The sequence below is a fragment of the Danio aesculapii genome, chromosome 8 (genome assembly GCF_903798145.1).
Source record: "Danio aesculapii chromosome 8, fDanAes4.1, whole genome shotgun sequence".
NCBI classification, from domain to species: Eukaryota; Metazoa; Chordata; class Actinopteri; order Cypriniformes; family Danionidae; genus Danio; species Danio aesculapii.
Genome location: NC_079442.1, coordinates 32,124,065 through 32,147,839, shown reverse-complemented (window position 1 = coordinate 32,147,839; position 23,775 = coordinate 32,124,065). Strand labels below are relative to the sequence as shown.

The 23,775-nt window shown below is 33.6% G+C and overlaps 1 protein-coding gene across 1 annotated transcript; it reads right to left on the bottom strand.

Annotated features, from left to right (window-relative positions):
* Window positions 1–291: 291 nt before the first annotated feature.
* Window positions 292–21,987, bottom strand: gls2a (glutaminase 2a (liver, mitochondrial)). Its single transcript, XM_056463733.1, is given in 19 exon segments — window positions 292–1,740; window positions 1,824–1,887; window positions 5,061–5,137; window positions 5,219–5,280; window positions 5,367–5,437; window positions 5,440–5,458; window positions 5,541–5,672; window positions 8,178–8,354; window positions 8,994–9,044; window positions 9,141–9,207; window positions 9,287–9,345; window positions 9,816–9,848; window positions 11,862–11,920; window positions 12,598–12,761; window positions 15,139–15,218; window positions 15,323–15,452; window positions 18,557–18,678; window positions 21,453–21,540; window positions 21,661–21,987. Coding segments are annotated over 19 exon segments (1,839 nt in total). The 5' UTR covers window positions 21,855–21,987; the 3' UTR covers window positions 292–1,550.
* Between the last annotated feature and the right edge of the window lie 1,788 nt (window positions 21,988–23,775).

The following is a 23,775-nucleotide window of genomic DNA, read 5'->3' as shown; positions in this document are numbered from 1 at the left end:
ATTTACCGAACTTTCAGAAGCTATTTACAAATTTTTTTAATATTGTTATTAAAGTATTTTAACTTTTCAGTTTTGTCTAACATTGCTTTATTCTTTAAGGTGTACTAAGAAATATTTGGAAAATGCATTTCACACAACTGCAGCCAATCAGCAGTAAGGGGAGTGTCTAGTTATAATAGCTGAAATATCAAAAAGCAGCGAGGCTTCGGAAAATGTTTTTTGTTTTGTTTTGGTTCTCTCAAATATCAGCATCGTTTGCCAAAATTCAGTGCAGTTTAAAATTTAAAAACATTTTGAAAATATATTTTTTATTTATTTACACCTTGCAGTTCTGGACTTTTTCTCAGAAAAAGTAACAAAACATACAAAGAAACAAAAGGCAGAACTGATAATTTACCTCATAATTGCAATTTTAGTCAACTACGACCCTGTCCTCACTTTTTATTAGGATGTGTTTTTATTGATCTGATTACAAGTGGACAAAAGAGAAGCGCTGTTGTTCACACCTGCCATTTAAATGTGTTGCTTTTGTCCACTTTCGACTACTTTTAGTCTGTGGGTGGTGATTGGGTTTCTCTCATCTTTTAGGGTGCTTTCAAACTTGGTTCAATTGCCTGGTCCGAACCCAAGTTCGATTGTCCCCCTTGCCACCTTCTCAGCTGGTTTGTGTTCACATAGTCTTTTTCCTTCTAAACCCCAGTACGCTTCCATCATCAACCTGCTGTTGTGAAGTTTGTTGTACAGTTGGCGGTTCACTTCCGTTATTTGGTACGATTGCATTCATATCAGAAATGAACTGGACCAGAGTTCATGCCAACCGTACTCCAGACCAACTCTTCCAGGTGGACTTGGGTACAGTTCATGGGTGTGCACCAGAGTACAGAAGACATCATTCACACCAGCTAAACATATCGAACTCTGACGTCAAACAAACCCGGGTGCAGATCAAAAGTGCTAGTGTGAAAGCACCCTTAATCTAATACTGCGAAAGCTTGCAAAATGTTAATAATTTACAAAAATAAATAAAAAATCCAGTCAAATGTGTCTGAATGCAAAAGTGGACAAGCTCTAAACGTTTCACACCCAGTTCACACTTGTACTTAATATTGTCCACTTGTAATCAAATCATCAAAAGTTTGTGAATGGGTCCTTCTAGTTTCTAAGATTACTGCAAAAACTTTGAATAAAGGGTGAAAAATTACCTAAAAATTCTTCTACAGTAAAATATCTTTGAGGGAAAGGAAGCTTCAGCATCTAAATTGGTCCAAGCACAAACCACAAACTGTCCTTGAGGACCAGTACCAGAAATGATCTGGAAGTACCTGGCAGTTTTATAATCCCACCGTAGACATAACGGAGGTCTGTAAAACTACAGCAATGACCATCACAAACCTTCAGCAGGAGCTAGTTGACATCTACATACAGCTTTGTTTTGAAGCACTATCTCACCTGCGTGCACCTGCTCAGCCTTACACGAGGCTTTGTCCTAAATCTCACACCCACTTGCTTCCCTGAAGTAGCGAGAGGCCGCTGTTTGGGATTTTTCTCCCTCATATTAAACTCTCCAGAGTCTCCATGCTCTTCAGTTCGTCTGCATCAATGGAGGAATCGGGGCATGTGTCTGCGCTGAGCTCCTCGGGCAGTAGTGTGTGTGTGTAAATGCTCTGATACTCTTGGAGCGCCTTGGCCACTGCGTTGTGCCCAAACTGCATCGCATCATCAAGAGGTGTGTTTCCCCATCTGAAGAACAAATGGAATAGTATTACAAATACATGATACAAAAACAAAGCAGAAATAGAACAAAGGGCATGAGTTTGTGATACCTGTCCTTTGCAAACGGGTTGACTTTGCAGGTGTCTGTTAAAAACTTGACTGCTTCTAAATGCCCTGAAATCAGAGTTTAGAGACCTATTAATATATTTACAACCAATTCAGATGTCACAATTTGATCTTTATAACTCAATATCCATGCTGTCAGTCATCTTTATCAACTTTATTTTCAGACTTAAGGTCCACTTGATAGAGATGAAGTAATTAATAATGAATTAAAGGGATAGTTCACCCAGAAATGATAATTATATTATTAATTACTCACCCTTGTGTTGTTCCAAACCCATTGAGACCTTTGTTTATCTTCAGAGCACAAATTAAGATATTTTAGATTAAATCTGAGATCATCCTCCATACAGGACGATCTGGAGACATCCAAAGTCTAAAAGTCATCCTCGGACTATTATATAATCTCAGATTATTATAAAGCTAAGAGAATATATTTGTGCACACATAAAACAAAAACTTCTCAGTGTCAGTGTCGGGTGCACATTCATGAGAGTGTGATGCTCTTTATGTTCAATTCAATTCAATTCAATTCACCTTTATTTGTATAGCGCTTATACAATGTAGATTGTGTCAAAGCAGCTTAACATAAACGGTCACAGTAAATAGGAACAGTGTAGTTCAGTTTGTGGTGTTTAAGTTCAGTTCAGTTGAGCTCAGTTCAGTGTGGTTTAATAATCACTACTGAGAGTCCAAATATTGAAGGGCAAATCCAACGATGCGCAGCTCTACAGATCCCGAACCATGCAAGCCAGTGGTGACAGCGGAGAGGGAAAAAAAACTTCACTAATGGCGGAAGTGAAGAAAAAAAACCTTGAGAGAAACCAGGCTCAGTTGGGCACGATTATTTTAATTTCTCCGCTGGCCAAATGTCTTGTGCAGAGCTTTATGTGTGCAACGATTGGTTGTGCTGTTAATGCATCACCCTGGTCAAACAAAGGAAGTGATGTATACATGAGTGCACAGCACTCTCATGAATATGCACAATATACTGACACTGAGGAGAGGAAACGTTGAGTAAATTAGTCATTTTGCTTCATGCACAAAAGTATTCTCGTAGCTTGATAATATTCTGATTGAACCACTAAGACACACGTGAACCACTGTTTTAACTGTATTTTTGGTAGATTTCTGGACTTTAAACAAGTTGAGACCATTGCTATCCTTGGTGGATGAGAGATCTCTAGGATTTCATCCAAATTATCTTAATTTAAGGCTCAAAGATGAACAAAAGTCTAAGGGATTGGGAACAACATGAGAAGTAATTATTGAGAGAATTTTACTTTTGGGGGAACTGTCCCATTTAGTAATGGATAATGGTGATTTCACACTGACGTTCTAGTTTGAATCAGGGCAAAAAATGTTTGCATGAAAACTGCTACTGTAAAACTGAGACTACCTATGAAAGGTGGTCTATATTTGGTTGCATCGGAATTAGGTATTGATTTGAATGAATCTGAAAAGCTCCCCAGAGGGTTTTGTTTTCTTTTCTTTTTTTCCCCCAGAGCACTTTTGTGAGGGCATAATTGATTGAAAATGCAGCAGAGTGTGAAATCAGACTATTTGAACAAAAAGCAAAGAGCACCTTTAACCAACAGTACAAAGCCAAGAGAAAACCATAACAAAAAACCAACAAGTTTCTCAGACAAAATAAAATAAGCAATAGAGACTATAAAATAAGCAATAGTTACTGAATAGAGAGCATTCACTGTTCATTAGTTCACAATATGGGCAAAGATATAGTGAACTACTCTGCATTTAATGATACATACTAGTCATTCCAAAAAAATGCAATCTGATTGTTTGCACTAATTCCAGATTTGATTTTTAGCATTGTTAGCAGATCACAAATTAAGTAACAGCTAATAAAATATCAAATTTTCTTCTTTTAAAAAACTAAATTTTAAAATGCAAACTAAGCTGAAACGGGTTTGTTAAAAAAAGTCTTGTATTGCAGGTCAAATATAGAAAAATATATATATTTATGTGTAATATTTGATCTCTTTTAAACAATACATTTACTAAAAAAATGTAACAAGCGTAATGTTGTGATTTTTTTTTGGCTATTTTATACATTTATTTATTTATGGTATGCATATTATCCAGTTTTAAGTGTAATATGATCCTTCAGAAATCAATCTAAATATTAAATGGGTGCTCAACAAAAATTCTCATTATAATAAATGTCAAAAATGGTGCAGCCTAATATTTCCATGGAAACCTTGATACATTTTCTTTCAGTATTTTTAAATAAAAAAATTAAGAACAGCATTTATTAAAAAATATAAATATTTTGTCATTTTACAAATATTTCTACTGTTATTTTTTTATTGAAGAAAATTAACGTTTTCATACAGTACAACAAAAAACATTACAATTTCCAGGTTTCTAGCTTTCTAGTTTTTTTTTTTTTTTTTTTTTTTTTTTTTTGTATTTGTGTGAAAGGCAGCTTAACACAATAATTAGGTTCAAATACAATAATTAAACCATATGGAGTCATGCATGTCGTGACAACAGTGATGATGGAAGAAAGAAATTTAAAAAAATTACAAATAGTGGGAATAAATAAATAAACTAAAAATTAGCAGGCAAAGCTACATTAAAAGCCCCACGAAGTGGATACAAAGAGATATACAGATTATTTAACAGCAGAGTAATTCTTTCAGATTTTAAAAATATGATAAAATAGGTTCCCAGTACGCATAAAACCTGTCCACCTAACCCCTTAGTGTGTATTTAATCTTTTCTAGCTTTAGAAAAGACATTACATCTCCAACCAGGCGGGGGATGGGGGTGTGGAAGATTTCCAGCATAATAAGATTCTTCTGCTGGCTTATACAGATGTATAAGCAATAATGCCCTAAGTAGCTGATAAAGTTATGTTCATGGTGTCACTCGGAGTTCCAAATTTACCTATTGAGGAACATGGCAATATTGTCTCCCACAGGACCTCACTGATAGTCTTAAAAATCAATGTCCAATAGTTATTTAAAGAAGGGCAAGACCAAAGCATATGTGTCAAATCAGCTGAAGAAAAGGAACATCTATCACAAGACACATGTAATCCAGGGTAAAGTCCTGCCAACCGTGACTTTCTTAAATCTTTTACTGATATTTTCGGTCAGTTTAATGGATCCCAGAATGAACTGATTTGTGACTCTAAACTTTTAAATGGTTTTGTGTAAATAAATATTACCATTTCTAAAAAAACAATTCTTTAATACCTTCTGCTGATGCCACATGTAGAGCAGTACGGATGTCATAGTCAGTCAATTCCATGTTTACCGCAGAGAGTGCGATTCTGTGAAACAAATGAACGTCAAATGACCATTCCAATCAAAATATCTAATTGTTTTATTTGCCATAAAAAAGAGATGCTTACCTCCTGAGAGCTGAAACATCCCCACTGTACGCAGCAAACATCAGATCCACCACAGACTTGTTCTGCAATATCATAAACATAATCAGAGCTCAAATCTCTGCAACTTCACACTGTGACTGAAAAAATCTAATCCGCTCTGCTGTCTCACCCTCTCGTGGCCTGTCTGTCTGCGAGGGTCCAACTTCTTCGCAAAGTGTCTTAGATTGTCATAGTTGTGAAGTTAAAGAGGGAGACCATCTCCTAAGAGATAAACCAATTCAGTTAATGGTCTAAGAGACTAAACTGAAGAGAAATACAGAAGCTGAGATCTTGAAGAACGTACCTGGCAAAAATGGATTCCTCGGATGCTGTTTCCCACACGGTCGAGAGCCGGAGACCAACACATCACACCCATAATATTAGGAACCACAAGCAGGACAGCACCAGAAACCCCAGATTTAGCAGGCAAGCCCACCTGAGGAGGAGACAGAGGGATTTTAATGAAAAAGCTTCATCTTAGGCAAATAAATATAGTGTATTTGCTTGGAGTGTGTGCCTAAACACTACAATATCTGCTATAATATTTTATGACGTGACTCTCTGAAATGCTTAAATCTGATTGGTCAATCACAACATTCCAAGGAAAGTTGTTCCCAAATAACAACTGCTAAAACTAAGTACACAGGCTCATCTGGGTACATCTTGACAGTTAGCGAACACATTCGTATAATATTTATATGATTTCTTTCATGCTACTGTTCTTGACTGTTGTTTTAATGCAGATAGAATGACCATATAATTTCATGATATGACTTGTTTTTATATATATTTATATATATATATGTGGCATAGTTAATTACTGTAGAATCACATGAGCATAAGTGCAGTTTCATCCAATTTATCAGCAAGTTCATCACATTTTCTCAACAAAAAGAAGTTATTATCAGGAGACTTGCATTTGAAAATCTGTGTTCTGTTTGTAATCTCTTCCATCATTAACACAAACAAAGCCGGAGCAGAAATATACACATCTCAATAAATGCAAAATTAAGTATTCATACTATTATATTACAAATAAAAGTCAACGCAAATGCGCAGTGTGTTTTTGCAACAAACGCATAGAATTCACCTTAATAGCGTCTACCGCGCAAGTTAAATAATTGAACTCAAGCGAAAAAATGTGTGTGACGGGGAAAAACATCCCCACGGGTAAACTAGAGCATGTGACATGGTGCTCTGCATTTGGTGTGAACCCAGCAAAACTATTAGATAGATTAAACAAGCAATAGATTAATTCAGTTTTAATGAGTCAGTGATTCAATGACCCATTCGCAATGACTGTCATTTGTCTAGTTTCTAAATTGATCAGCTATATTCATTAATGCAGTGAGTCATTCCATCACTCATTAAGACAAGAGCTGTGTCCCAAATAGCACACTATAGACTATGCACTATGAACTTCTACACTTACTCACTGAACAGCATAGTATATGTATGTAGTGCCGTCCTAAATGGAACACTACTAAGCGGAAATTCCAACCGTTTCCCAGATGGCGTTTGATGGTGTCCAAATTAGTGAAATAAATGACCAAACTACCAAATAATACCTGCCATGAGTATAAGCGCATTCACCATCGGGAGGCGGTATAATCTCATAGGAGAATATTGTTTTCACAATCTAAAATAAATATTGTAATCCAACATGAGCGCCTGAAACATGTGAAGTGTCCATCATTGCACACTTTATTTTACCGACTGAATGAGGGCATCATCCAGGTAACTAAAGTGTACTTGTTATTTTTGAAGTTTTTAGTGTGAACGCACTGCTTACACTATTTATACTACAAAATGGCGCAGAATATTGCATAAGTATGCGATTTGGGATGCATTAAAGGGCTTTCTGCTGTTTTAGTGTCATACTCAAGCAGCAACATCCTTATCTCCCTCGTGAAGCTAATACAGAAGTAACTGAAACTGCAATTCTTCGAAATTCTGCTAGTCCTGGCTCCATAATAGCGCACATTTCTATTGACCCCAGTGTTAAAATGGCCAACTTTACAGCATAAAAAAGGTATTTACAGCCTGGTACAAAAAACTATTTTAGTGTATATAGCTAATAATACCCTTCATGACAACTGTGAGGAGGTCATTTTTTTTTATAACTCATCCGTTTCGTTTATATCAAGTTATATAAAGTCTGCATAATTAAGGGCGTGGCCACTTGAGTGACAGCTAGGTCTTGCTGGTCGCTGCCCTTCCGGCTGATTATTACAAGTGTTTTTAAAAGTTTAAACACTTTATAGATATAGTACACAACCAAGCACATGTGGTCAGAACACAAACCAGTTGCAGGTAATGAAGTATTTAAGTGTTTCTCCGAAAGAAAAGCCTGTCTAAGCAAAATGCTAGCAGGCATCTGTATTTCCGCTCACACTCTGCCTCTTTTCCCTTTTTTGGTTTCCCCCGGTCGGTGCGATGACACACGAACAAAATGGCGACGATTGGCCACGCCCACTTGGAGTTTCATTTGCGCTCTTCAGAAACCTATGGATGACGTCACGGGATACTACTGGCATATTTTTTTACTATGGTCAATTTATAGCATCCCAAAACCTTCCAAGGTGTAAGAATAAAAACATTCAAATTATTGTCAAAATATTGATATTAAAATCACTCCTAAAATTACTCCTAACATTATCCTATTATCACTCCTACTATCTTCTTTGAAAAAAATGGGACTAGCATCTTCATTGGGGAGAAACACAAGTTTTTTTCTTAAATATTTTGTTTTAGTACAGTTAACAATAATGTAAATGTAAGCAAACTAAGGTTTAATGAATTTGGCATACACCAATGGACATTTTCTCCAGTCCCCCCCAAACTAATTTGAGTTTGACACCTCTGATCTAGATGTAGCGTCTACTGTGTGTGTGTGTACTGTATTGCACTGAGGTATTCTGTTGTTGTGTGTGAGACTCACGTGAAAGGCAAACTGGCCTGAGAAGTCGTACATGCCGCAGGAGTGCATGAGACTGAGAGTGTTTCGGACTGCCTCTGCACTGAGCACTCGCTCGCCTGTGATTGGACAGATCCCTCCATTAGCTAGAGTAGCTGCCATGACACTGCCTGACTCACACGTCACCTCGATAGAGCACAGCTGAAAGAAAAACACAAAAGAGAAACGTTTAGTGGTTTGGTATGAGCGGTAATATAAAGTACTGGAAGGGAAATTTTATTCGATACCAATAGAATGCAAACGTAAAATGTTCTACGCCAAATAAACTTTTTCCTGCCCTCAAAAAAGCAGTTTTGACCAGGTGCAACTTATAGTCTTGTGCAATTTACAGCCAATGAAATGAGGCATTCTCAAGTTTCTTTGCATTTATAGTTACATGAGTAAAACACTGATGACATTTCTTCCTATTGTAAAAAAGTTGTTATTTCTAGAATTTTTACATAACATAACAAAAAAGGTGCTTTCAGAGAAAAGAAATTAATTTTCATATTAATTTTAGATAACACAATACCAAAGTTTTAATGTTTTCAATTGTTATATTTGGCTAAACAACTCAAATCACAACAAATGAAAATATTTTTTTGTTTGGACCAATTTTTTTCTATAAAACAAAATGCATTGGAATGACAATATTTTATATTAGAAATTTGGAAGAATCAGATCTATAGAAAAAAATTAAATATTAACATTTTACTCAAGCCCATACCTAATAAATCCATTAAACCAAGAATTTTTACCTCTTAATTTTTCCATAGATATGTTTATTCTATGCTTATTTACCTGAAAGTAGAAGTCAAGTGCTGCCGTCATGTCAGCTCCATTAGGAAAACACTACAGGAGAAGAAAGACAAAATAATATGTGAGAAAGTAATAAATAAATCCTGTCATTACTAGCATGAAAGCAACAATATCCAAAATGACACTTACTTTTTTCTCCTTGAGATAATAGCCAATTGCATAGTTCCTGTAACCGGTCTCTTTCTCTGACTGGAAACTGTCAAAAGCAAGAAATCACAGATTATAGGTTATCCTCTAAGAGACTATGATTTCATATAAATAAGTTAGAAACTCACGTGGCATTACTGAACCCAACATATTCTCGGCCAGCCATTCTCTTCAGATAATCCACCATCTGACCCAAAGAAAGAACTCAGTTTTTACAGGGTTTCTACAGGTTTCATGAAATCAAATTTAAGACTTTTTAAGACCTTTTTAAGACCATAGTGAATGAAATTTCAGAGTTACATAAGGCTAAAGCCTAAAGATTTTTTCATGACCAAGTTAAAACCTTAAAAAAAACATTGAAGTCAATAAATAAATGTTTCTTAAAAACTTTTACTGAAATATATAGTTAGTTATTGGATGGGTGTTGGCCCAATTGGGTATAGATTTACATGGACATAGCAAAATTAAGGCCTATTTAAAATGATTTAAGACCTACAACACAATGTTTCAGTCGATTTTAGACTTTTGAAGGCCTAAAATTTGGTTTTTGAAATGTAAGACTTTTTAAGACCCTGCAGACACCCTGTTTTATAACAAGCTATATATCAGAAAACACTTCGGATATTTTACATCATGGAGATGTTGCAATGTACTCACATGGTCAAACTTCTCTGCCTTGTTGTAACCAGGCTGTTAAAGAGAAAAAAGTAGTAATTGAGATGAAATTACAGTAACATCACCAAATAAACTATGAAAAAAAGTGTATGTGATCACACTTTAATAAAGTGCACTTATGATGTAATGTGCAATGTATTATTATTTAAAATGCCATTACCTGAGGGTGTTTTTCAGTTTTTAACTGAAGGTTTAATTTAAGTATGCTAAAGCACATCTTATGCGATTATAATTAATACTATTTTGGGGATATAATTAACATTGTCAATTCATTTCAGTCAAATGTATTATTAACATGTTATTACCGCAAGTGCCCATTTGATTTAATTAAGTGCACTTCGTTTTCACAAGTGTTCAAGCAGTAAAACGTACTAAAACAGCAGCAAATGCTAAACTGAAAGACTAATTTACCTAAAAGGCTAATAAAGTTGATTTATGGTTATATTAATATCTTTGGTTATTATTACTTGAAAGAATTATAGCTCAATGTACTTCACACCCATGTTTATCTTTAAATGGTAACTAGTTGCTTTAAAAAATAAACAGGTTTAGTAACTCATCAAGCATGAAGCTCACATATTGGTTTTGTCTATATACAACACCTTAGTTTAATTATACTTTTCAAAAACATTAGAAATGTCTGAGGGCTAACCCATGGCTAATGCTAAGAAACTGAACAGCTCTACAGTCAGATGTGAAACACAACACATTCAACGTTCACACCTTCTGCTGTGGTCAAATAGGATAAAAAAGAAAATGATCTATCTATCATTAAAACTAGTTTCTGTTTGTTAGCAAGCAAAAAAAGCTAACAGTGAATCTAGTGAGAGTCTCTCCGCAATACAATGCCTTATTTAGACACTTGGTGGCAGTGTGTACATATGCATTCATGAACAGACTATAAGTATCATCCATTAGAAAGTTATACAATCTGTTATGAGTGAACCTAATATGTGTTCTGCATTGGAAAGCATATCAAACCATATAAATAGTTCTTTCATAGATCATAAATAAAGAATTTCGCACCTTCTGTCACGATTATGATTGGTCATGTTTTGCATTGCACAGCTGCACTGAGCATGAAGTTAAGTAACAGCACATGAACTGGTGGTGCCAAACTTTTATTGGGAACAATATTAGGTTTCACATGTCCTAAGGTGGGACGTTAAGGTGATGTTCAACTTCCACAAGGTCCAGAAGGGAGTCCCTTGTGCAAAGGTCAGTGCAATGCGAGCTGAGATGTCTTCATCTTAAAAAGTACTCTTGCGTGTCTGCGCTATGTGAAGTTGTGTAACTTATTTAAGGGCAAAGGTAAAAGCTATAAACTTGAAATAAAAGTAAGGAGTCGCTTAATTATACATTGATCGGATATTTTAGTTAATTTAAACATCTGAAACCTTTCATTGCAGTTATAAAGCTGCGAGTGATTTTGACGGTGCAGAAAATGTGACCTTTTTTTAAAATGAGCTGAAAGGCGTATTTCTCAGCTCGTCTCCTGATTGGCCGTTCAGACACACCTCTTGACCACTAACAGCTTTTAATATGTCATCACACCTCAAAGAACCACCCTCTCACTCCATACATACAAACACACACTTATTCAGCTATTTAAAGCCAGGCCAAAAGGAAAGGACTGAAATATTATTTTGTCCCATTAAAAAACAATAAATAGTCTATCATAGCAGTCACTTCTGACATCCAAACTGCGGAATGATGATTATTTTAATTAACAGTGGAAATAATATAAGTAAATAAAAATAGCATCTGAATAAAAATAAAATAATGTCTGGTGAGAAAAGTTACACAGTAAAAAATGCAGGATAACACACAATTCATTCATGTTGTCCCAACACAAATCGATTAAGTTAACATCTTTAACAAATTTTATGAGGATTAAACATAAAATAAGTTGTCTCAATGAAACTTCAAGAATTGTGTTGTTTCAGCTAATTTTAATTAAGTAGTTTGAACAAGTTAAAAAAATGTTTTGAGTGTACCTGAAATCTCTACAAAACAATATTCATTTACCTTTAAGAGAGAGCTGATTACAATCGCTCCTGCATTCACCATGGGATTATGGGGCTTCTCTGGGAAAACAAGAATGTTTACAGATGCATCAGTTCTCATCATGTTGAACGGAAAGGATTTCGAAACAGATCCAGTAAAGATTGCAGATGCAATGTTCCTCAGAGGTGAGGAAATCCATTGATAAGCTTTATAGGAGCTCTGACAGTTTTACAGCTTCTTCTTAATCCCAGACTTCATGTAGTAATAGAACAAATGAGATGACTATGATATGACCAATTCAGAGACATTAAGGTCTCGAATTTCATCTAGGACAAAACAGACAATTCTTCATTCCTAAAAACACTTTCTCATTATTATCAAAGTTGAAAATGGTTGTGCTGCTTAATAAATTTGTAAAAACTGTAACTCATTTTTGTTTCAGCCTTTTAAAAATTAGTTTAAATCCACATTTACTTGAAAATATACATTATAGTATAATTAGAAATGTATTCGCCATCAATTTAATGAATCCTTGCTCATTAAATTCACTTAATTTCTTTCAATCTTAACCTCTTAGGTTCTTCCTGAACACAAAGTTTTAAACAATATTGTGTAATATGTTAATTCTGGGATCTTCTCAAATTACACAGATGTGCATTAATGAACTGCATAATTTGATGTGTCCACATTCTATTTGAAAGACTTCTCTAAGTAACTAACCAAAAGAGAAATAAGGCATATTGTAATGGTTTCTCACCCTCTTCGTCTAAAGACAATTTGTTGAATTTGAGGCCACTGGGTTCTTTCCCCACATATCTGTGCACGTGTTCACTCCCAGTCTCGTGCACAGCTAGAGCATATTCCAGAGGCTTCACACACGACTGCAAGCAGAACGGCACATTCGTGTCTCCTACTGCATGCCTGTGTATACAGGAAGACACTGAATAAAACACACAGTGACAGAACCAAGCAAAGAGAGAAAAATATATAATACATTTTTCCAAAACTAAAAGCGTCAGGTACAACTGAAATTTGAATTGTTGGGTAAATAAAATGGAAAACTAGATGAAGGTTAACACCATTCAAAACTTTAACACCACATCTTTAAAAATTATATATTGGACCATTATATTTTGTATATCTTTTAGCAAAACGTTTGTCTTTCTGAGGCTATAGTGAAGTGTATATGTTTCAGAGAGCTATTACAATATAGATCCTTGAAGGCTGCTCTGTTTTTTCCAGACACTGTACTGTAAAATCATTCAAGACACTCTGTTCTTTTCAGTGCTGTGTTAGCAATAAGTAGCTCAGATACTACTAGCACAACTTCATTTTTCAGTAGCTAACAAAGTTTTCCAGCAATAGTGGTGTATTGACAATAGTTACATTCTATTTTTGTAAACCTGCAATGGTGTTAAGCAGCACATTGTCATCCTACAAGATCATATGCTAAAATAGTGTATTACAGCCATTTAAAAGCATATCACATACCTCAAGGTTTAACATTTGTTTATTCAGTTATTATTACTGCTATTTTATAAATAATAATGATATTTTTAAGTATACAACAATTGAAATAAAACCCAAATATATATTCTAACATGAAGTAAGAATGTTGTTTGAGGCCTTCAATATAACGTCTTACCAAAATGGAGCCATCTGCCACACAATTTGTAATAAAATAATAAAATAACAGTGCAATACAATATTAAGCTTTGATATCACAATTGTTTAGCATGTTTAAACAAAGTACTAAATATTTTAATTATAACATTCCTCGTTAACTTTAATTCGCTTATGTGATATATATGAGTAGTTTCAATGCAACTATGTAGGAATTTGTAGTATAGCTAGCTACATTTTTAAAGAGTAATTTGTCAATAGCTAATTTAACTGATGAGTAGCTTATAGGTTTCAGAGTAGCTTCCCCAACACTGGTTCATACTCAAACTGTACTTTTGCTTGTTTGTTGATTAGATTATCTGTTTTGAACTGCTGTCTTGAACTAAATGTGACATGTCTGGTGTGTGATATCTGTTGCTCCAGCCACTATACGTGATGCAGCACTGCACTTGTCTGGTGTTGACTTGTATAATAATATGATAATAAATATGTTACAACCGATGACATGCAGTCTTAAAGAAATAATAGAAAAGAAAAGGAAAAAAGAAAAGTTCAATTCTAGAAAGTTAGAAAAACATAATTTAATTAATAAAAAATAAATAAAGATGAAAATGTTTAGATATTTTTGGTCAGTAAGATTTTGAATGGCTTCGGTTCTGCCCACCAAGTCTACATTTCTTTTTTCATCAAAAAGGTAGTTTGTGCCTCAAAAAAGGTAGCCAGCCTAGTAGTTAAATCTGCCGACCATGGTGCTCAACACGACCTGAGTTTGATTCCTATACCGATCCTTCCCCTTTCTCTGCTCCCAATACTTTCCTGTCTGTTCTCGATTATCCTATCCCAATAAAAGGGGAAAATCCCCTAAAAAATAACTATTTAAAAAAATGTAGCAATATTGAGAAACACTATTACAAATGATCATAACTTTATTTTAAAACAAATTAAAATGCAATTTATTGCGCTATGGAAAGCTGAATTTTCAACAGTATCACATGGCTATTAAGGTTTTTTTTAAAGTTAATACTTTTTAATTGATTTTAACTAAAATAAAATAAAATAAAATTGTAAAATAATGCAAATTTTAATAGTATGATGATTATTTTAATCACCAGTGGAAAAATAAAATAAATAGAAATATCCTATAAAATAAAATAAAGTAAAATATTAAAATAAAATAAAGTAAAGTAAAATAAAATAAAAGTTTATTTTTGTAATAGTATGTTTGTTTTATTAGTGGAAATAATAAAATAAATAGAAATACCCTAAAAAATTAAATGTAAAAAATTAAATTAAATAAAATTTAGTTAAATTCAATTAAATTATTCATTCATTCATTTTATTCATTTAGGCTTAGTCCCTTTATTAATCTAGGGTCGCCACAGTGGAATGAAAACTCTCATTCACACACATACACTACGGACAATTTAGCCTACCCAATTCACCTATACCACATGTCCATGTCTTTGGACTTGTGGGGGAAACCGCAGCACCCGGACAAAAACCCACACGAACACGAGGAGAGCATGCAAAACAAAACAAAACAAAACAAAATAAAATAAAATAAAATTAACTGCTCTATTTAACCAAATGGGGCATTATTTGAACACACGGTGCAAGGGTTAATTGTGCACCCTTCTCTCATTACATAAATATGAGTGAATAAACTGTATTTCACCTCTGACCATCCACCGTGCACAGAGAAACTCCCCAAAGATCTGGATTGAACTTCGCCAGCTGAGGGATGTAGTTTGCTACCTGTGCAAACACACACATTGACAAACAGAGACCATATGTTGATAAATGTGTTTGTAAAGGCCAAGGTGATTCCAAAACAGCGATAAAGAAAATCGATGGCTTACTTTCCCTCCTTGCCGAGCCTGTGCGTCACAATACAGATGGTTTATGAGCGAGGTAAATGCTTCAAAGTCTGGAATGATGAACTTCCTCTGGAAAGCTTGAGTCAGGAGGACTATATTACTGCCAACACATCTAGAAACAGAAACACACTTATGCCCATGTGACATAACAGCCACCTGTGATCTGTAACGTGCTAAGAGTCGAACATAGCAGAACATGATATATGATCTGTGTTTATTAACGCCAACTGAATGGTTTCAAAAGAAGCTGTGCCTTAGTGGAATAACAAACGCATTATCGCTAACACTGGTTAGCTTTACAGCTGAACACAGGTAAATGCACATAAACTACAGGTCAACAGTTTGGGATCAGTATGATTTTTAAAAATCTTTCTAAAAGAAGCCTTTTCTGCTAACCAGTACAGTGATGCTATTATTTGATCAGAAAAATGGTTCAATTGTGAAATATTATTACAAAATAAAATAACTATTTTCCTATTGAATATAGTTTAAATGTAAATGTATTCCATCGATTTAAAGCTGAATGATTAGCATCATCAATACTCCAGTCTTCAGTGTCACGTGATTGTTCAGAAATCAAGAAACACTTATTAATATCATTAGAGTTGAAAACTGTTGGGCTGCTTCCTATTTTTGTCAAAAATGTATCATTAAAATGATTATTTACCTTTATACAACAGTTCTGTATGGTTCTTGAATCTGATTGGCTGATAGCCATGCAATACTCTGCAATATCAGTTCTCGTAAAGCCTTTTCACTCTTGTGTATTACTGCACCTACATATTGCTGCTGTTGGACAACATAATGTACTTTTGAGGTTTTTAGACGAGAATGTAGTTATTTAGATTGCAACTATGCAGTTTATTTATAAGGATAGTGCCTATTTTAAACATTTATAATTTCAGAGAGACAGAGCGTTGATATCCATCAGCCTGTCATACTACACAGAGCAAAGACGGTTAATGTTGTCCATCCACAAGATGGTGAGAGAGACCGCATAATAAGCCCTTAGAGGAGAAAAATTCAGCGTAAAACTACAAACTACAGCTGATCAAATCATTTTAAAACTGGTAAGTGACTTTCTAAGTCGATCTCTCTCTTTTGTATGTTGTAGTGCTGTATTTATACCATAGTAATTGTAGTGTACTGAGTGTGAGATGGGACTACAGATACATATATATGTATGTATTTTGTGTTGGGCAGTCTTTGTATAAAATCAATTTGGTTGACCATCTCTTTGTTTCTAATGCGTCTCCTGTTTTCGTTAATGCAGACTAGTTCAGTAAAAAGAAAGAAAGAATAAATGCCCGCATGTGTTTAGTGTTTTTCCTTATTGCAAACACAACAGTAATCTGGTAGTGTTTGCGTTGCTTTGACTTTTTTCGGGGTTAATTATTGTGATCTCCCGATTGCAACAGAGAAATACTGGGAAATCTCTGTAGACTAATGGCATTTCATGCTGTTAAGCCTTATAATCTTAATATGTCAGCAAAAAAAAGTTGTCATCACTTTGGATATTACGCTAGAGAATCGTTCAAATACTAGCTCTACAGTGACGTTGGTGAAGTAGCAATGGCTTCTGCTGTTCTTATATTAGCTGCAGATGTGAAGGAATGGCAGAAGAAAGTAGTTCCTCATACAAAAGGATTTTGAGTCTTTCCGTGTTTAATTTTCTTTTTTTTTTATATACATGATTATGCCATTGAACATTTGTATAAATGCGATATCACACTCGTATGTGGGATATGGCTGTATATCATCACTCGCCGCATGCCTCCCACCAGTGCCGATATACAGTCATATCGCGCTTCTACGAGTGTGATATTGCTCATTTAATCATCATGGATGTATTCTATTGTTCAAGAGTCAAAGGTAAGATGAGACAATATATATATTTTAAAAATGATTTTAAAAATGCTACTATTTTAATGTTTCATCACAGAGTCCTTAAAAATGACTTGAATCGCAGTTTCCACAAAAGTAGGCTGAATTGTGAAATATTATTACAATATAAAAGAATTGTTGTCCTATTGAATGTAGTTTAAATGTAAATTCATTCCAATGATTTGAAGCTGATTTTTTTTATTTTATCAATACTTCAGTCCTCAGTGTCAGAAATCATTCTAATATGATGCTCTGCTGACCATGAAACACTTATAACTATCATTACTGTTTAAAACTGTTGGGCTGTTTCATATTTTCATTGAACATGTATCACTGTAGCCAGCCTGGCGAATTGGGTGGTTCATTTTTTTTTTCTTAAAAAGTGGACCTTTATGCAGTTATTCGCCTCTTTTTCTGTTTAATTATAAAATTTAAATACTGCATTTTAAGAAACATTTTAAGCACAATTTTTTGCAGGATTAGCTTGTTGGATGGTCATCACAACCACACTTTTTGATGTACCAAAAACATTTCTTAAAGATTTAGAATAAAGAAATATGAATATACTTATTGTCAAAATACAAATTTATCAGGCTACATCATATATCATTAGTAAAAAATTAGTAAGAAATTAAATTAATCGCAAATTAACATAAAATGGGAAAAATTTTTGAATTATTAATTCAAAAATAATATTTGAATTAATTTTAAGAATCATTAGCATCGATTGAGTACCAATATTAACTGATCATAATAGAACACCACATCATCATAATATACAGTAATGATTTCTGAAGAATCACGTGACAATGAAGATACAATGTTAAACTACTATCAATTTTAAAAACAGTTTTAAATTGTAACAAAATTTGTAACATATTTTACAGTATTTGTGCACAAACAAATGCAGTCTTGATGTTAAGAATAGATGTCTTCTAAAACATTATATTTACATTATAATATTTAACAATTAAAACATTTTTGCTATGTTTTTTAAAACAAATAAATGCAACCTTGATGAGCAGAATAGGTTTCTATTTTAAAAATGTACTTATCCCAAACCTTTGACGGTAGCGTACAAATATAATAGCTGTCATTATTTACGTTGGCTGTGAAGTGGAAAGTTAGGTCAAGTATTTGTATGTGATGATATCTGCATGGTGAACTGACTGGTTGTATTTAGATTCTTCCAAGAACATTGCGCCATCATTCACCCGTATTGGCATGTGAGTGTATGTACATATCATAACAGCTGTGAGTCATAAACTGTCAGCGATGCCATGACATATCACGGAGAACACACATACACAAAGAGTCTCAGTTTTCACTCACTTTCTGAACAGTTCTTGGTCCATCATTGCTGTTCCAACAGAGTCTTGCACCGCGTGGTGGATCTGCAGCATGCAGTCTCTCAGACGGGGGTCAGACGTCTGCAGACCTGTGCTTTTGAGTGCCTTGGAGTATAAAAACATGTATTTTTAACACCATGCATTTCATTTTCAAATTACACAGTTATTGCACAGATAATACAATAGTACAGGGTGATTCAAAAAGTATACCACAACTTGAAAATCTGTATTTAATCAAAGAAACATGATAGAACCTTGGGTAATTAATCAATGTGAAGAATACTTAACAAATATCAGAGCTTCCTTAAATCGACGACAGAAAGATCTTAGCTCTTCTATTCTTTCTCGATTTTCAAAGTTGTGGTATTCTTTTTGAATCATCCTGTATTATTTAATATAATAAGATAATATAAGGGATAAACTACTTGTTTAGAATGTTATAACATTAAAAAAGGGAGACAGTGGAAATGTTTGGAGGAAAAGCATGTTAGAATCCATTGAAATAATTAATAAATAATTAAATAAAAATTTTATTGAATAGAATCAAATTTTAAATTAAGGTAAATAAAACAGTCGAGTACAAAAAATAATTAAGTTAAGAGACAAATATTTTACAAATAATATTTGAGATCAATTATGATTAAGATGATCATATTTAGGAGTCTGGAAAGATTGAAAACAACTAATATAAGTGATAAAATGAGCTTTAATGTCAAAATAGAGCATTCAGTCTTAATATAATTTTAATAGTACTATTATTCATTATTAAAGCACAAGCATTTTAATACAACAATTCAATCTAAAATGTTTCCACACAAATATTAAGCAACAGAATATGTTCACCATTAATGATATAATAATGTATTAATAACTTTGCTCAACACCCTTTCTGAAAGATCACCTGACTCTGAAGACAGGAGTAATAAATGACATTACAGAAATAAATCACAGAAATAAATTGCATTTTAAAACAGAAATTTAAATAAAAATATATATTATTATTGCAAATATATCTAGAAACTTAAAACTTCAAATATATTTAAAAATCTTGCAAAGCACAAACCTTTAAATATTACATTTATCAATAAAATGCATTAAAAACAGTACAAATTCTGTTTTTTTGGGGGGGAGGGGATGGGGTAACATTAATGAATTGATTACATTAGGCCTGTTGCATTTAATAATTATCCGATCTAATTTTTCCTTGTAATTGCATAATATAACCATGGTTATCTTGCAATGTATATTTCAAGTCATGTAAATTTAAGTGCATACTGTATTCAAATGCTAATCAAGGATAAATAGAACATGCATTAAAATGTTATCATCGTTATTGGCACTGTGATCAACAAGAAAATACTATTTTGATAAATGCAATCTATATTGACAATAAATGGCACCCCTTTAATTAAATGCTTACAATAAAAAAGTGCAAACGTTTGTTTTATTTGAGTTTTGCAATAGTCAAATAAAAGAGTTCACCAAAAGTCAATTTGGTGGGATCTTGCTATCTGCAGTCAATGATTTAGCATGTGAGTTTTTATTTTGCAGCTGGATGAGATGACCATCATATATAGACAACATAACCACATGCACATAAATGCACATGCATTGCACACAGTGTAAGTGAGGTAACACTTTTAATGGCTGTCTATTTCTGGGTGGCATGTGTGCTAGAGTACACTGGAGTACACACGCACACAGACAGCGGAAATGAGCAGTGCTCTGGAAAATTCAAAGATTAATGAGTTACCTTAGTCAAAACAGTCCATAATTCTGTGTACTACTACTTCATGTAAAATAAACTTAAGATGTAAATACAGATCCAAGAATGTTTGGGAATAGGTAAATTTATTAGACGCTTTAATGGAGCCCAGTCACTGGTCCGAATCTGATGTCTATTTTTAGTGACATTATATAATACTGAAGATTTATGACAATAACTTATGTAAGAATAAAAAGGCCCATTTTAATCATACTACACTCTCCAAAAAAACGTTGCAGGAGTGGTGTACTAATACAAACCATTTAAATATAGTCTCAGTCAAAAGTTAAGAAAAAAGAGGAAACAATAAAACTGTGAATTTTTATTTTATTCTTTACCTTTTTTTACTTTTATATACTTGTTTATTTTTATTTAGTTGTTTTATAATGTAAAATATTATAGGTGTTCTATAAATTATTACAATGAGCCCTTACAAATTTTTATTATTACTGTCTTCAGTGTTACACGATCCTTCGGAACCTTCAGATCCTTTTTGATTAATATTTTTTTGTGGAAGTAACACCTTTTGTAACTATAAATGCCTAAATGGCACTTTAAGGTGAATAATAGTATAATAAATAATAGTTGAGCTGCAAAAATAACACGTAAAATATTATGTGCAGCCATCATGGCAAAGACAAAAGAAATTGCTAATCATAAATTTTAAATGACTAAATTAATAGTTTAGGTTCTGAGATAATAACAGTAATAAAAACTTATCACATCTATTCATTCATTCATTCATTCATTTTCTTTTCGGCTTAGTCCCTTTATTAATCCGGGGTCGCCACAGCGGAATGAACCACCCTTATCACATCTATTGTTGTAAAAATGTGTTTTCAAATATTTTCTCTGTTAAACATAGTTTGAGAAATAACTGAACAAAATCTTTCACAATTTCACAGGAGGACAATTTTATAGTGTTTTTCATCAATTATATTCAACCTTGCTAAACAACTTTCAACATCATTAAAAATGCATGTTTCCAAAATGTTGACAGCTTTAGTACCAAGACCATGCAGGTACATCTTTAGTAGAACATCTATTATTTCCTTTTGTATACAGTATAGTCATGACAGCTCACACACGAGCACATTATCACAATAATACTCACTGTCAGGAAACGCGCCACTGAGATTTTCTCCTCTCCCTGGGTGATGGTGTAGAACAACAAGTCCTCCAACCCAGAAACCACCTTCTTACTGCTCAAAACACAAGACAAAAACAGTTTTAAAACAAAGCATACGTCGTTTAAAAAAATAGGCCCTGCAAAAATAATTGTTAAAAAAACCTATTATCTATTTTTCAGGGGATTTATTTACCTGTACGTCGCGGCGTCGGTCTCATTGATCACGTGCTGCTGGCGAGGATGTTGCCCTGGTGATGCGCTCGTGTGTAACGGTCGAGCAGGTGAGTGTTTTCTCCCCAAACTTCCCGCAACTCTTTCCCATTTTCCAGCATTCCTGATGAGCAAAACGCCAGGTCTAGTCGCCCGTAAGGTTTTAACACAATGCATAACCAATCCGAAAAGTTTTACTTCTAAACTAGAGCTCTATAATCGTCTTAATAGCGCGTGTTTCTTGTGCTTATGGCTCGTGTCGTTTCTAGTGGATTAGCTCCAAGCTCACGATCGTCCCACGAGGAATGATACTGACATATGTTGACAAATTTAGCCGGTAACCGAGGGATCATACGCAGGTGAGGACACGCCTCTTGCCGGGTGTTAGGGGCGGGCGGCTGAGAGAAACGGGGAGAGATCATTGGTGTAACTCTTGAATAGACGTAAGTATATGGCTCAATAGTAGAAACTGATTTTGCAATTCAGGACAGAATTATTAAGCCTGTGCATTTTGCCCCCTTTATGATCTTTTTGGCATAAAATCAGATGTAAATATTAACCCATTTAACCCACATGTAACATTTATGAATGAAACCTTTTAGCCTATAGGGTCAAATAATAGATATTCTTTCTTTTCTTCTAAATGTAATAATAAAAAGCTTTCAATAGGCTACGCAAGGAGAACATTCTACATGGCTGCTAAGCGGAGAAAGGGATTAAGTTTAAAAAGAATAAATAAGTGTGCTGGTGGCTTTCATTTTTAACTACTTTGTATATTAGAATGGGTCCTGATTGTTTTAAATCATATACATTTTATCATAATTTACAAGAGACACATACTAGATATCATTTAGTGAAAAAACAAGATTATGTTACAAAAATTATCTTCCTAAATATCTTGTCAGGCATATTAAGAACAAGAATCTTTTCAATGTTAAAAGACTTTATTTATGAAATAAGGATTTAGGCATATATTTTAATAGTATAAGAAATATACTATTATATTATATACTATTATATAATATAATATAATATAAGAATGTTTTTAGTGACATTATATAATACTTAAGATTTATGACAATAACTTATGTAAGACTAAAAAGGCTCATTTAATCATACTACACTCTCCAAAAAAAAAAAAAAAAAAACGTTGCAGGAGTGGTGTTCTAATACAAACCATTTAAATATAGTCTCAGTCAAAAGTTAAGAAAGAAGAGTCTTTTGCTAACAAGGATGCATTTATATGATCAAGAAAACAATAAAACTGTGAATTTTTATTTTATTCTTTACCTTTTTTTACTTTTCTATACTTCTTTGTTTTTATTTTGTTGTTTTATAATGTAAAATATTATAGGTGTTCTATAAATTATTACGATGAGCCCTTGAAAAATTTTATTATTACTGTCTTAAGTGTTACACGATCCTTCAGAACCTTCAGATCCTTTTTGATTAATATTTTTTTGTGGAAGTAACACCTTTTGTAACTATAAATGCATAAATGGCACTTTAAGGTGAATAATAGTATAATAAATAATAGTTGAGCTGCAAAAATAACACATAAAATATTACGTAAAATAATATAAGAAAAAGTATAGGTTTGAACATATTGTTTAATTTTTACTTGAATGCATATATTTTACTGAATGATCCATGTTGAATCATGATTTTACCAGTTTGATAACAATGTATTTTCACCAAAGCTGACACTTGGCTTACAGCTTGCATATAATACATGCATATTATTCTATGCATATTTAATTTGGTGCAGACACCACAATTGGACGCTTTTGTCTTTTACACTTTACAATTTAGCACATTTGTATAATGATATTCAACTGCCTGGATGAGTGTAGAAAACACAGAATGGAATACACTGGAATATTTTATATGAAATTGGTTGGAAATCACATTCTAATGAACTAGAATGGTTGGTCAGAGTGTAAAGTAAGTTTGTGATGTCTGAAATAATGAAAATTAAAAAGAAATTAATTGCATTGAGGTAGCTGTAAGTTCAAAGGGAATCCCTGAAAAGCAATGGAGTGCTGAGTGTCAGGGTACCTGTGGTGAGGATTTTCCATGGGGAAGCGAATGTGGAAGC